The sequence below is a fragment of the Cucurbita maxima genome, unplaced genomic scaffold, assembly GCF_002738345.1.
Source record: "Cucurbita maxima cultivar Rimu unplaced genomic scaffold, Cmax_1.0 Cma_Scf00038, whole genome shotgun sequence".
NCBI classification, from domain to species: domain Eukaryota; kingdom Viridiplantae; phylum Streptophyta; class Magnoliopsida; order Cucurbitales; family Cucurbitaceae; genus Cucurbita; species Cucurbita maxima.
Window position 1 is genome coordinate 1,805,712 of NW_019272054.1, and position 16,303 is coordinate 1,822,014.

At 39.0% G+C, this 16,303-nt stretch overlaps 1 protein-coding gene, 1 non-coding gene and 1 pseudogene across 2 annotated transcripts; all 3 read right to left on the reverse strand.

The window, feature by feature from the left end:
• Nucleotides 1–336: 336 nt before the first annotated feature.
• Nucleotides 337–7,040, reverse strand: LOC111469171 (annotated as a pseudogene).
• On the reverse strand, nucleotides 5,413–5,548 carry LOC111469182. Its single transcript, XR_002714830.1, has one exon. It is a non-coding gene; the product is annotated as a small nucleolar RNA Z247 (small nucleolar RNA).
• Nucleotides 7,041–13,434: 6,394 nt separating the features above from the next.
• Nucleotides 13,435–16,049, reverse strand: LOC111469168 (geraniol 8-hydroxylase-like). Its single transcript, XM_023114438.1, has 2 exons — nucleotides 14,941–16,049; nucleotides 13,435–14,234 (listed from the first exon to the last, which is right to left on the reverse strand). The coding sequence occupies exons 1-2, from the start codon at nucleotides 15,910–15,912 to the stop codon at nucleotides 13,611–13,613; spliced, it is 1,596 nt and encodes a 531-aa protein (XP_022970206.1). The 5' UTR covers nucleotides 15,913–16,049; the 3' UTR covers nucleotides 13,435–13,610.
• Between the last annotated feature and the right edge of the window lie 254 nt (nucleotides 16,050–16,303).

A 16,303-nucleotide genomic window follows, 5' to 3' on the forward strand; every position in this document is an offset into this window, starting at 1 on the left:
GTAAATTGTGCCTCTATTGTTCTTCTGTTTGCATTTAATGTAAACATGAATTTCATTAAATGCAAACCGGTTTCAAAAAATTTAAATTATTGTATTTTTTTCCAACTTTCGTGTCAGTTAGTGATGGTTCGTGGTTTGAGTACAACCCATCGGAGTTTCATGCGACTAATCCTTATGTCAAAACTCGGGTGGGTCATCTAGGTACTACCGGCCACCAACTTGCTGATTTGAACCCACCACTGAGGAGATGAGCATTTACAAATAAATAGTTCTAGTTGCATCCAACGATTATAACTGAACAAGATTAAAGCCTACTTGCTACTTCTGCTTGATCATAATGCTTGTATACTTTCATCATCGTATAGCCAAATCACAACAATCTAATATTCATACACCAAACATTATGATTTATTTTTATAAAATTTAAAATTACTTGAACGCTAATTTACTTCGGTTCGGGTTGTCGAGAACGTAGAGCAATCTCAAACTAACACTAATGCATTATTCAAACCGAATAGAGGTCCAAATTGGATAGCCTTGGCGTAGGAATAGCAACCAAAGGGTTCAACTTCTTGTTGACAACTCCAAACTTCTCATCGAAATCAAGCACTGAATGTTCAGGCAATTCCCACTCAAAAGCATGCAACAACGACGCCAATATGAACATCAACATCCTTTCAGCCAAAGGGATCCCTGGACATGACCTCTTGCCATATCCAAACGGGCTGAACTCCATGGCACTCCCACCAATCTCGTATTTTCCACCACCTTCATTCAAGAACCTTTCTGGCATGAACTTTAAGGGGTTCTCCCAAACTTTAGGGTCTCTTAGAATGGCCCAAATGTTGGAATAAATGGCGGAACCCTTTGGGATGGAGTAGCCCTCAAGGGTGATTGTGCTAGTGAGGCTCCGAGGCACCAAGAGAAATATAGGTGGGTGTAAACGAAGCGTCTCTTTGACCACTGCATTTAGAAAGCTTAATTTGGGCATGTGAGATTCTTCTGCTGCTGCGTCTAAACCCACCACTTCTCTTAACTCTTCTTTCACTTTCTTCATTGTGTTTGGATGCTGCATTAGCTCCGCCACCGCCCACTCAATTGTTGTCACTGTTGTTTTGGTTCCACCAATGACCATGTCCTGTTACCAAACACAAATGATAATATCCTTAATAATTCCATAGGTATACCCAAATACACGATCCAACCTCGAGCACGTACGTAGAAAGCACTAACTAGCTTCCAAACTTTTTACTTTAATAATCACTAACAATCTTTAGCATTAAATTTAGTACACAATTTGGTAATGGTTAAGGACCACTAACCTCTACAATGGTTTGTTCAAGCATAAACACTCCTCGCTTCAAAAAGCCTCACACTATTCTTACTTATAAATGACCTACCACTAAATTAGCCAAGATAAGACTTTCTCCTACCATCCTCATCAATTACTAAATTTATGGAATAAATTAGTAATTGATTCTACTAAGTCGGGTTAAAATCGTACCAATAGCAAGGCCTTGAGTTGGTCATCTGAAACGGGCTTTGAATTATCTTCGTCGTCCTCGAGCTCTAACAGCAACTGCAAATATCCTCCCTTTCCCACACCATTTCCTCCCATCTTCCTCTGTTCTTCAATGGCGGTATTCAGAATCTCATCACAAACATGCTATCAAGTTTATGCAAAACTGTACCTCACACTATTGAGGACATATTCTATTTATATTGGCAAAAGATTAACTAATAGATCCGATTTCATAGGAAACTAACGAAGTAAGCCTATTCTTATGGCATGACCAACTTCAAGCTATTCTAATGGATTGACCAATTCTAACAGTCCCCTTCAATCCCAACAAGTCTTGTACATGTTGAGATTGTTACAATGTGTAGTAAAAGGAGTTTTAGACAGTGGTTTTGTCAGGATATCAGCTACTTGATCACTTGATGAAATGAACCGAACTTCCATTGCTTTACGTGCTACTTGTTCTCGAACAAAATGAAAATCAACTTCAATATGTTTCGTTCTAGCATGAAATACTGGATTTGAAGTTAAATATGTAGCTCCGAGGTTGTCACACCAGAGGCGAGGAGCCTTTGATTGATACACGCCCAGTTCCTTCAGTAATGACTTGATCCAAATCATTTCTGCAGTAAGATTCGCAATGGCCTTGTATTCTGCTTCGGTGCTTGATCTTGACACTGTAGCCTGTTTTCTGGAACTCCATGAGATTAGATTTGCTCCAAGAAATACAGCAAAGCCGCTAGTTGAACGTCGATCATCGGGACAACCAGCCCAATCAGCATCAGAAAACCCCGACAACATCATGGTTGATTTCTGAATTTTCACTCCTAATGCTAGTGTGCCTTTAACATAACGAAGAATTCTCTTCACAGCACCCCAATGAGCATCAGTAGGTGTATGAAGATATTGACACACTTTATTGACAGCAAATGCCAAATCAGGCCTAGTCATTGTCAAATATTGTAGTGCTCCCACTGTACTTCTGTATTTGAATTGTTCTTCAGCTGATAAGGGTATTCCTTGTTCTCTGAATAATTTTTCAGCAGAACCCATTGGTGTAGACATAGGTTTGCATTTTTCCATGTTTACTCTTTTCAACAAATCTAAAGCATATCGTCTCTGTGACAGTATGATACCATCTCGTGTTTTCTTGACTTCAATACCCAGAAAATACTCAAGATCACCCAAATCTTTTACTGCAAAATCTATTTTCAATTTCTGAATCAACCTTTCGGTTGCTTGATCAGAGGAGCTCACAATAATTATATCATCAACATAGATGAGCATATAGATAGTTATCTCTCTGTTTTTGAGAATAAAAAGAGATGAATCAGCTACTGAAGCCTTGAAGCCTAACTCAATAAGTTTTCCAGTCAACCTTGAATGCCAAGCTTTTGGGGCTTGTTTCAGGCCATAAAGGGCTTTCTTGAGCTTGCATATGTAATTCTTTGGTTTGGCTGAGTCTTGAAATCCTGGTGGTTGTCGCATGTACACTTCCTCTTTCAGAATTCCATGCAAAAATGCATTTTGGATATCAACTTGTCTCATATTCCAGCCCTTGGTTACTGCTAGCGAAAGAATGACCCTGATTGTTGACGGTTTGATCACAGGGCTAAAAGTATCAGTGTAATCAACACCAAATCTTTGCTTGAATCCTTTGGCAACTAATCTTGCTTTTAATCTTTCAACTGACCCATCTGCTTTTCTTTTCACTTTATACACCCATTTACTATCAATGAGATTTATTCCAGGTTTGGGTGGAACTAGATCCCAAGTGGCATTTCGTTTTAGCGCTGAGAGCTCATCATTCATTGCTCCTCTCCATCCTGGATGTTGCATGGCTTCCTGCAGGTTTCGAGGTTCAGTAGCAGTCTCTATGATCGGAGTTGTGATAGTTACAGCGCTTGCGAATTTTCTTGAGGTTTCTGAATATCTGATAGTTCCATCAGTGAATTGTTTAGCTTGTACAATGTTATTTCTCAACCTTGTTCGCATTGGATGTTGACTAGCTGCTTCAGTTGGTTGATCAGACACATGTTCATGAGTTTGGTTTTGAGCATTGATCGAACTGCTCTCAGCTTCATATTCTGCAATTTCCTCTGAACTTCTTGTATTATCTGCAGAAGATAAGCTGACACCAGACAAGTTGTCACTAGCAATATTATCAGTTTGACCATCATTCATATGGGAATTACTAACAACTGGTTCAATATCTGTAAGAGCATTTTCAGTGTAAAAACTAGCAAGTTTGGCTAAGGCTGGAAGTAGAACAGGATGATGTGGATTTGTGGTTTTGTTTGGTGGCTTAGATTCTTCAAAAGGAAAAATATTTTCATCGAAAACCACGTCTCTAGAGATGTAAATACGTCCTGTACTTCTATTTAAGCATTTATATCCCTTATGAGAAGAACTATAACCCAAGAATATACATCTAGTAGTTCTGAAACTCAGTTTCTTGTTGTTGTAAGGCCTTAAATTAGGCCAGCAAGCACAGCCAAACACCCTAAGCATGGAGTAGTCTGGACTTTTACCAAACAATTTATGAAGTGGTGTGTCTTGTTGTATGGTTCGGCTGGGCATTCTATTTATAAGAAAGCAAGCTGTGTTGAAAGCTTCATCCCAGTAGGATAGAGGCATGTTGGCTTGAGCGAGTAAAGCAAGGCCAGTTTCTACAATGTGTCTGTGTTTTCTTTCGACTAACCCATTCTGCTGGTGTGTGTGAGGACAGGAGATATGATGTTCAATGCCTGTGGATTTGAAATAATTGTGTAACCGATGGTATTCACCCCCCCAATCTGATTGGACGGAGCGAATTTTGGTATTTAGCATAGTTTCAACATGTTTTTGAAATTGAAGGAACACAGACTCAACATCAGATTTGCATCTCAGAAAGTAAATCCAAACATAACGACTAAAATCATCAACAAAGGAAACATAATATTTGGAATTATTTACTGACGCAATGGATGGACCCCATACATCAGTGTGAATTAATTGAAGGGGTGCTGTAGATACATGCTGAGAAGAACCAAATGGCAATTGATGTGCTTTCCCTAATTGACAAGCATTACAAATTGAGGAAGAGGGAATATTAGTATCTATAGCTAAATTATTATCTTGTAGAATTCTAATGGTAATTGGAGATGCAGGGTGCCCTAGCCTTCTGTGCCATTGTTCTTTCGAAAGTTTGGCTGTCAGCAAGGCTTGACTGAAATTATGCGGTAGAACGTATAGGCCATTCTTACATCTACCGTGGAGCAGGAGTTTCTTCGTGACTCGGTTCTTAACCAAAAAATAGTTTGGGTGAAATTCTACAACAGCATTATTATCAGATGCTAGTCTTTGTACTGAAATTAGGTGCTTATTGATTTTAGGAGCATATAGGATATGTTTCAGAACAAGAGATGAACCAGAAATTAATGAATTCCCAATATGAGAGATAGACAAACCTGCGCCATTTGCAACCTGAATTTGGTCGGTGCCAGTGTAGCGTTCTCTGGTGGTAAGCCTCTCTAGGTCATTGGTGATATGATCTGTGGCTCCAGTGTCAACATACCAGTTTGTGTCACTAGTGTATCCACTAGTTGCCAAAGCTGCTTGTTTGAGATTATTTTCGGCTTGATATGCCTGATCAAATCTGTGCCAGCATTGCAAAGCATCGTGATTGGGCTTACCACAAATCTGACAGACAATGCCTGAGCTGCTTTGTGTCTTTGATGGTTGACGTCCAGGATTGTTCACAGTACGCCTTGATTGTCCATGACCACTATTTAACTGACGACTACGACCGCGACTACCTCGACCTCCATTGGCACCTCCACGAATGGATATCCTATTGACATTGTTAGCAGATGAAAGTTGCTCAAATGTACCCTTACGCAAGTGCCGCATCTCATAGCTCAGCATGTGAGCATACACGTCGCTGACAGTGTATACATCTGTTCTGGTTGTAATGCTTGTGACTAGAGGATCATAATCTGGACCAAGTCCTTGCAGCATGTAGGCGATGAGTTCTTCATCCTCTATTCGCTTGCCAATGGCAGCAAGTGTATCACCAAGATGTTTTACTTTACGAAAGTAGTCAGCAATTGTCATGTCCTTTTTCTGGATAGTAGAGAGTTCCATACGGATCTGCATTGCTCTTGCTCGAGATGTGGAAGCAAATTGTCGCTCCAGCGTAATCCAGGCTTCTCGTGCAGTGGTGATTCCAACCATCGTGCTGAGAACCTCCTCAGTGACTGATGAGTTGATGAGGCTGAGTACCAGCTGGTCCTGGGGGTACCAGACTGTGAACTCAGGGTTGATGATAATTTTGCGATTCCCTGTTTCTTCACTTGGTTCAACGGCGATCGTCTGGCTTGGTGCAGGCATGGATCCATCCACAAAACCAACAAGGTTTTGGCTACGCAAGTAGGGAAGGATTTGGGTAGACCACAGTAGATAATTTTCTTGTGTAAGCTTAACACTAATCACCTGACTGATCGACGGAGAAGACATTGTGTTGATTGGGATTGACATGTTTAACAGCAGAGGCTATGGATCTCGTGGATCTTATTTGAGCTCTGATACCATATCAAGTTTATGCAAAACTGTACCTCACACTATTGAGGACATATTCTATTTATATTGGCAAAAGATTAACTAATAGATCCGATTTCATAGGAAACTAACGAAGTAAGCCTATTCTTATGGCATGACCAACTTCAAGCTATTCTAATGGATTGACCAATTCTAACACATGCATCGCCTTCTTCGTTCTCCTCGCAATTCCCTGCAAATCAAACCGACCCACTATCGGGAAAATATCCGACAAATTCGGAGTTCCAAGCAGCACCGCCAGTTCATCGATCACTGCCCTGAACTTGACATCCAAATCAATCCCATCCTCTCCGATCAGCCGCCCGGAGTCGCCCCACGTCATTGCCAAAACTGATTTCATAGTAGCAAGGAAACCCACTTTGCCGATGTCTATTGGGGTTCCGGCCGATTCAAACACGCCTTTAATCACTTTTCTCACCTCTTGTCTTCGCACAGAATAGGACGCATCGAGAAATGATTTGCTAAGCATTTTGCGGACGAAGATTTTCCTCAGCTTCTTCCAATCGTCGCCGTCCTGGGTGAAGACAATGCCGGAGCCGTCGTAGCTGCAGAGAAGAGCACAAACGGTGGTATCTCGGTTGGGGAAGACAGTTTCGTGGTGGCGGAAGGCTTCATTGATGGAGGAAGGAGAGTTAAGAACGACGCACAGCTTGTTTCCAATCATGAGCTTGAAAACAGGGCCGTAGATTTCGGCCAAATCGGCGAATGTGCGGTGGATGTTTCCCGATAAAAATGGAAGGTACCCGACCAGCGGCAGGCCACGGGGGCCCGGAGGCAAAGAGGGACGCCGGACTTTTGGTCGGAACCAGAAAAGAGCAAAAGTGACGACGAAGACTAAGAAAATGGCGGTTGAAATTTGTTTGACTCCATCCGAATCAAGAGACCAAAATGAGCTGAGGAAAGCAGAGATTGACATTGTAATTACCGATACTTGGAGTTCAATTTGAAAATGTCGAACTGGTAGTAGTAGCCTTTTATAGAGTTTTTTTTAGCTAAATTAAAAAAATATATGAAAAAATTATCAATAAAACAATAATAATAATAATTAAATCTAATTTAAATCAATTAATTATAGGTCATTATTATTATTAATTATAATTATAATTTAAATCAATTAAGTCAAATTAACCCAATCATCTTTTAAAATTATATTTGTAAAAAAAAATTGAATAATTAAAAAATAAATAGATATGAAATATTATTACAAATTGAGTTTTTAAAGTGGAATGAACTTATTAGTTTTAATTTTAAAATTTTAAAATAATTAATTTAATTGAAAAAATGGTCAAACTCATTATCCAATTTAAATAAATGACAACTTGTATGAAATGTAATATTTTAGTAATTTAAAAGACATCTAAATATTTGGCACCAACTGTGGACCTGCATGAAAAAGCACGTCCTCTACCTTTTTATTCATCACGTGAAGCACGTATGAACGTACACAGATTTTTCTTATAAGATTATTTAATCTTCAAATTTAAATTTATCTTATATTATAATTTTAGTCTGACATATGCTTTAAATTTATGTTTAATAAAGTAATTATTTTTTTTAAAAAAATTAATTTTTATTTAAATATTTTTTAAGTTAAAATTAAAAAAAAAACACACACACACACAAAACAACTTGTAAAAATTTAACTATATTTTTAAAATACTAAAATAAAGGACCAATCATATTCCTAGTTATTAATACAAAATGTAATAATAACTAGGTATAATTTTTCTGCCGACAGACCTGTTGGTTGGTTGTTTGAATTATATTTTTAATAATTCAATTCATAGCAGATACGTTAAATTAATAAAAACAGTTGGTCTAAAAATTTTGGTATTATCCTCAAAAGTCTCATTAATAGTGTTAAATTTAAAACGAAATTCAAAAATACTCTTATTATTTTGGATGAAAATGGTTAGTAATTTATTTAAAATATATTTTTAAATTTAAGAAAATTTTATTGATTCTTCTAATTTGTCTAAAAAATTAAAAAAAAAATTAAAAAAAATAAAACTCTTACCATCTGTACCATGATTAAAGAATATTCACGAACATTTAATGATATAAACTGAAAATAAGAATACTTTTTAAACCTTACTTAATGATTTTTTTTAAATAAGAAAAAAAAAATTATAAAATTTAAAAACAAATCAATTAAAATAATAATGAAAATTTTAATTTTACAAACGCCAACTCTCATCAATTATATGGCTACTTGCTCTCATTTTAAAAAGATAATGATTAGGGATGGTTGGTCCCCTAACCTCACCCACGAACCAACTCATAAGGTCTCATACCTAATAGTTCAGACTCTTACACTTGTGACAGACAGGTTCATTAAGAGAAAATTAATTGGCAAATTTTTTAATAATTCTCACAATTCTTTAGTTATCTAAACCCTACCATCCAATTAGGTTCACTAATAATGTCTAGTTGGAGAATCTCTAATAATCCTTTTATAACCATATAATTATCTCATAAATTTATTTATTCTGAAGAGTTTGGAGAGACTTTTAAGTGTCGATTATGTAGCATCTAAAAAAAAATGTTATTAAATTTTAGGATCAAACCGAGCCCATTTAACTAATGATGGAAAGGCATGAAGAACTGTCAATATACTTGGTTTTTATGAAATGAGTGAAACAAACTCCAAACCAAATGAAATTGGAAGCTCAATAAGGTAGGATTTGTGTTGTGCGCCGAAAGCGGAACAAATGTACTCACAACACTAAATTCACTCAAGGCATACAATATTGCACACAAAACTTGATGATTTCAACCGCAGAAAGAATGGCATTATATAGCCTTCTGCTAAACCTAAATATAAACTAACAAGCCTAAAAAATATTAGCAAGACCTTGATATTAGGTCTTGGTCCTAGAGAATAGGGCTTATGACAGTGCTTAACAATCTCCACCTTGTCATAAGATTTCCAAGTTGATAGCGAATTTGGTTGCTACCACATCAACACACTACTCCTTCCTTCCGACGTTGATGAGATCCAAACAATGGCAGAACTTTTCACGAGCGACCACCTTTGTCAACATATCAGCAGGGTTATCAGCAGTTCCAATTTTTAGTAAACGAATATCCCCTTTGCTAATGATTTCTCGAATAAAGTGAAAACGGACATCAATGTGTTTTGTACGAGCATGATGGACTTGATTTTTTGACAAGCAAATAGCGCTCTGGCTATCACAAAATACATCTATATGTCCCTGCGAAATACCCAAGTCATTGATCAAACCATGCATCCAAATAGCTTCTTTAAAAGCTTCCGTTACCGCCATATACTCTGCTTCAGTGGTAGACAATGCAACAGTAGACTGCAATGTTGAGCGCCAACAAACAGGTCCACCAGCCATAGTAAATAAATAACCCGTGGTAGATCGTCGCTTATCCAAGTCACCAGCATAATCAGAATCCACAAAACCAGCTACACGATTGTCAAGATTAAACATTTCTTGTTTTTGAAACTTAATACCAACATCAATAGTGCCAGAATGTACCTAAGAATCCATTTTACAGCCTGCCAATGCTCTTTACCAGGATTATGCATATAACGACTCACCATGCTTACTGCGTGTGAAAGATCAGGTCGAGTACACACCATAGCATACATCAACGCACCAACAGCATTTGTATAAGGAATGTTCTCCATATATCTTTTGTCATCGTCAGAACTTGGACACATGGAAGCACTAAGCTTGAAATGAGGAGCAAGTGGAGTACTAACAGGTTTGGTTGAATTATTCAAACTAAATCTTGACAATACCTTGCGTAGATATTGAGACTGAGTCAACCAGACTGTACCTTTTTTTCGATCTCGCTCTATCTCCATTCCAAGTATTTTCTTTGCATTGCCTAAGTCTTTCATTTCAAATGTTTTAGAAAGCTCATCTTTGAGTTTATCAATCTCCACCTGTCTCTTTGAAGCAATTAACATATCATCAACATATAAGAGCAAGTAGATAAACGATCCATCATCGAGACATCGATAATACACACAAGGTCAAATTGACTATGAGTATACATATGCTCTACCATGAAATGATCAAACCTTTTATACCATTGGCGAGGGGATTGCTTCAGCCCATACAAAGATTTCTTCAATCTGCATACTAAATGTTGCTGTCCAACTACTCGGAAACCAACTGGTTGCGTCATATATATTTCTTCTTCCAAATCTCCATGCAAAAAAGCAGTTTTTACATCGAGTTGTGCAAGCTCAAGATTAAATTGAGCAACCAAAGCCAACAAAATTCGAATCGAAGAATGTTTTACCACAGGTGAGAAAATTTCATTGTAATCAATACCTTCCTTTTGTGTGTAGCCTTTAGCCACAAGTCGAGCCTTATAACGTATACCAAAAGGGTCTTCCTTTTTTGCAAAAACCCATTTACAACCAATTTCCTTCTTACCTTTTGGAAGTTGTACCAAATCCCAAGTTTGATTTATCTCCAATGATGCTATCTCCTGATTCACAGCCTCTTGCCAGTGTAAGCTATCCGGGCTCTGAATAGCATCTTTGTAACTGTTAGGAACTCCATCAATCAAAGAGAAAGCATATGCTATCGTATCATCAAACCTTGCAGGTTTTCGAATTACCCTTCGTGGTCTATTCTTGGCGATTGACTCAGGTTCCTCCACTCTTTCATTTACAAGGCTTTGCTCCTCAAGACTTTGCTCTTTCTGTTCTAAAACATCAAAGTTATTATTTACCTGGTCAATAGGTTCTTCAGTAGGAGCAACCACATCAGGAGAGAACACCACCTTCTCCACCTGCTTCAATGCCTCGTCATTATTTTCAATTTTCTGCAAAAACATTTCAGACTCATCGAATGTCACATCTCGACTATTAACAATCTTACTTGTTTTTGGACACCATAACCTATAGCCCTTCACACCTTTGCTAAAACCCATAAACTTGGCTTTTTTTGCTCTAGGATCCAGCTTTGAGTCTGTCACATGATAATAAGCAGGACACCCAAACACATGTAATTTATCATAATCACTAACAGGACTACCTGACCATACCTCAAGCGGAGTTCTCCCACCGTTTCCAGAAACAGGTAAACGATTCACCAAGTGAACTGCATAACTGAGAGCCTCAGCCCAAAATGCCTTACTCAATCCTGCTTGAGACAATATGCATCGAACCTTCTCTATTAATGTCTGGTTCATTCTCTCAGCAACTCCATTTTGTTGTGGCTTACCAGGAACAGTGAAGTGTCGAACGATCCCTTCATCTCGGCATACTTTAAGGAATGGATCATAAGTATATTCTCCCCCGTTGTCTGATCTCAGCCTTTTGATTTTCTTGTCCGTCTGATTCTCTACCATTTTCTTCCACTCTAGGAAGATTTGGAGAACCTCGTTTTTGTGCCTCATGGGATACATCCAAACTCCCTTCGAGTAGTCATCAATAAAGGTGACGAACCACCTCTTTCCTCCCAATGAGACATTCTTTGTGGGACCCCATACATCAGTGTGAACATAATCCAAAATGCCCTTTGTTTGGTGTATAGCTGTACCAAACTTCACATTTTTTTGTTTGCCAAATATACAATGTTCACAGAAATCAATTCTTCCAGTTGTGGCACCCTTAAGGACTCCTTGGTTCACCAGTGTCTCCTTCTCACCAGCTTGCCCGAGTCGCATGTGCCATAATTTCGATATGTCTTGTTCTTTCGAACTTGCCACAGCAGCATGCCCAATTATTGTGGTTCCGTTGAGGTAGTATATGCTACCTCTTCTAGTTCCTGTAATTGCCACCAAAGCTCCACGAGCTACTTTCAAATTCCCTCCTTCCAAAATGATGCGATAACCACTCGCATCCAAAACGCCAAGTGAAATCAAATTTTTCTTCAAGTCAGAGACATACCTCACATCTTTGAGTTTTCGTATAACCCCATCAAACATCTTGATTTGTACTGAGCCGATTCCCATTATCTTACAAGTACTATCATTTCCCATATAGACAACTCCACCATTGAACTCCTTGAAGTCCAAAAACATCTCTTTGTTGGGACACATATGATAGGAGCACCCAGAATCAAGAATCCATTCACTGGTTTGGCTGACTGATAGAGAGATTGTCAAGGCATCATCTGTATCAGTGTCGTCATCTCTAACCACATTGGACTTCGACCCCTTCTCTTTTAAGATCGAACAATCTTTTTTCCAATGGCCTTTCTGTCGACAATATGCACACTCATTTTTACCAAGTTTTCTCCAATTATCAGATCTACCTCTCGACTTTAATCGAGACTCTCCACATTCGTTCTTTTTCCAATTGGAAGTCCTTCCATGAGCAGTGAGAACATTTGAGCTAGAGCTTTGATACGTCTCCTTTTCCTTCTTTCGCATCTCATTGTTTATTAAGGCATTTGAAACATCTTCAAAATCAATATTAGTGATTCCATGTAGTAGGGTCGTTACTAAAAACTCGTAGGATTCCGGCAAGGAGTTTAATAACAACAACGCCTTGTCCTCGTCATCAATCTTAACATCAAGATTGAGCAAATTAGTGATGATTTTGTTAAAATCATCCAAATGCTCAGCCATTGAGATGCCTTCCTTGTAATCAAAACGGAAGAGTTTCTTCTTCAAATAGAGTTTATTTTCCACACTCTTCTTCATATATTTCGCTTCAAGCTTGTCCCATAATTCTTTCGCCATGGTAACCTTCATAAATGGATATTTCTGATCCTTGCCAAGACAGGATCGAATAATTCCACAGGCTTGCCGATTTAATTTCGTCCATTCTGCTTCTGTCATGTCTTCAGGCATTTCCTCTTGGAGAGAGACATCGAGGTCTTGCATGACCAACAAATCGCTAACTTCGCCTCGCCAAACACCAAAATTATTGGTTCCATCAAATTTCTCTACTTCGAGATTGGAACTCCACACTCTCGATCCACGTCGTGATGGTTCTGCCATTTGCAATAATTAATCTGGATGAAACTCAAAAACACAATTCTTGAAAATTGATTTTCAAGAGAATAAACACGATTGTGAGCACGTCTAATGGTCGATGAGGCCCAAGCTTTCACAATACCCCAAAATACCACAACTTGGCTCTGATACCACTTGTTGTGCGCCGAAAGCGGAACAAATGTACTCACAACACTAAATTCACTCAAGGCATACACTATTGCACACAAAACTTGATGATTTCAACAGCAGAAAGAATGACATTATATAGCCTTCTGCTAAACCTAAATATAAACTAACAAGCCTAAAAAATATTAACAAGACCTTGAGATTAGGTCTTGGTCCTAGAGAATAGGGCTTATGACAGTGCTTAACAAATGAAATTGGAAGCTCAATAACGTAGGATTTGTTCATATATGTGATAATAAAGCTGTCATATGAAAACAATTAGAGTTTCGTCATCTATCTAACCCTTAATCGTAAACATGATTCTAAGATAGAGTATAAATTGTAAGGTTTGAAGGAACAACAATGGCAGAAGCAGAAGCCATGGATAAGCTTACTGATACAGAGTAGGGTCGGATAGTCTAGGCGTCGGGATGAGAACAAGAGGCGTCTTCATCTTCAAAACAATCCCAAATTTCTCCTCAATTTCCAGTTTCTTACCCTCTTCCACCTTCCAATTAAAGGAATGCAAGAGCGTAGCAAGCAAGTACATGAACGTTCTTTCCGCCATGGCAATTCCTGCACAGTTTCTTCTGCCGGATCCGAATGGGAAGTAACGAAAATCACTCCCGCCAAAATCCCACTTCTGGTTGTTCAGAAACCTCTCCGGATCGAACACCAATGGATTTTCCCATTGGTTGGGGTGTCGCTGAATGGCCCAGACGTTGATGAACACTCGAGAGCCCTTTGGGATTGTGTATTTGGAGATGGTGGTAGTCTCACTTGGGGAGTGTGGCACTAACAGCGGTAGAATTGGGTGCAAACGCAATGTTTCTTTCATTACGGCTTTTAAATATGGCAAACTATGAATGTGGCACTCCTCCACCATGTTGTCTTCTCCCACCACGGCGGCTACCTCTTCCTGTGCTTTCTTCAGAGTTGCAGGGTTGTTTATCATCTCTGCCAGCGCAAACTCTATGGTGTTTGACGTTGTGTCTGTCCCCCCAGTCACCATATCCTGCCCACACAACCCATTTCCATTTCACAAATTTCTTGCTTCAATTTTCTTATTTCACAATATTATCTTGTTCTAAAGTAATACAGGTTGGATTTGTCCAAACAAGTAAAAAACAAATGAAAGAACTCCTGGGAATTTTTTTTTTTTAGAAAAGAAATCACTTACTTTCAATTTTCTTCTCACAATCCTTAACTAGTCAATAACCACCGACAATCTTCACAAAGCACTTAGTCCACAAACATAAAATTTAGTCAACAATTTGGCAACTACTACTAGGGTTGTTGGTGCATTAAGTTACTTTAATTATTGTACTAACAATTCTTCCTACGACTTCTCCTTCCTCTAAATGATAAGCTTTAAGTGGATTTCTCGCGACGTCGCAGATAGCGAACTGTCCACGTCGCTGCGATCCAAACACTTCACCAGACCATTCAATTGGAAGGAGTGACGGGTAGTATGTACAAAAGGCTGGGACATAACCAACGCGAGCTGATAACTCACACGTACTAGAAATTCTTGGTTGAAGACCATCCATTGTAATGATCTATCCCATCCAAGTGAAATTTTGAAGATTGGACAGATAGACTCATTGAATACATCTAAAATCCATAACTTACCAACTTGTTTTACAGAGTCTAGAGTCTGAAGTTAGCAAGTGGTTCTAAACTTGTAATATAACAAAAAAAGAGGGATTAAAATGAGTTACCATGAGCAAGGCTTTGAGGTGTGTGATGGTGAGAGGAGTTTTGGAGTCGCCGGAATCTTTCACCTCAAGTAAGAACTGCAAGAAATCTTTATTCTTGGCACTCTCGCCGTCCTCCCCACCGGAAATTTTCAATCGTTGATTGATCATGTTCTCGAAAATGGTATCAAATTTGTGAGCAAGCTTATGCATCTTCTTTTCAATGCCTTGGAGATCGAAACGAGCCAAGCATGGAAAAAAGTCAGAAACATTAGGCTTTCCAAGTAGCTCAGTCAAGTCAGAAACTGTCTCTCTGAACTCAGCTGCAAGGCTATCCCTCTGGTCCCCCTCCACTGTCCCACCCCACAACATGCTCGTAACCACATTGAAAATCGTCAAAAAACTCTGCTCTCCAACATTCACCGCCGACCCGGCTCGCCCGTACAGGATAGCGACGGTGTTTCTGACCTCTCTACGGCGGAGATCGTATACGGACTCCAAAGTGGCGTTGCTGAGCATCTTGAGCACACAAACTTTTCTCAACATGCGCCACTCGGCTCCATACGGGGTCCAAGCTATGTCGGAACCACCGTACGAGGCGGCTCTCCCAGCCTGAGGAACGTCACGATTGGCGAACGTGACATCGTTGTCTTTCAAAATCTCGCGTGCCACGGAGGGTGAATTGACGATTATACCCACCTTATTACCCAATTGGAGCTTTACAATTGGGCCGTATTTCTGCCCCAAGTCTCTGAAATAGGTGTGAAGTTCGGGGTCGAGAAACGGCAGGTTTCCGAGCAGGGGAACTCCCAGAGGACCTGGTGGTAGAGGCACGCGCCGACGCGTAACTTTAGTATAGAGGAAAATTAGTAGACCGGCGAAGAAGACGGTGAAGAGGAGACGGGATTGGTTATCGGCGGCGTCAATCCACCGCCATGGGAGCAAGAAATTGAGGGAATCTATGAAAATTTGAAGAGGGTTGGAGGTGGGTTCCATGGCGGAGTGGAAAAAGAGGGAGAACTGGGTGGAGTTTTGTAATGTTGGCGAAGGCCGGCAGAGTTTTGGTCACCGTACAAATTCGGTGGAGATAAGACAGATCAGGAATCTGCGACTCTGCTTTCATCGTCCAGTGGGATCAATTATCTAAGAAAACAATACTATATATTTTTTTTATCTAGAAATTATATAATATATAAAGGGCTAAATTAATTTTTAAAAAGAACAGTTTATTATTTTTATTATCTTTTGTCTATGTTACACGAGATCACACTCACACACTCACAAATGTAAATTAAATAAAGAGGCAATGATTTACAGAGTTCGAAGAGAAGAAATTTTCCTACATCCATGAGTGGTAATTAATTATACAATCAAAGTGTTTACAAGT

What these genes read in the sequence shown, in the direction of transcription:
- LOC111469168 (XM_023114438.1), bottom strand. Translation starts at nt 15,912, where the DNA reads ATGGAACCCACCTCCAACCCTCTTCAAATTTTCATAGATTCCCTCAAT. An exon ending in ACCTCAAAGCCTTGCTCATG is followed by an intron (nt 14,235 to 14,940) that starts GTAACTCATTTT and finishes TTGTGTGGGCAG; the next exon opens with GATATGGTGACTGGGGGGAC.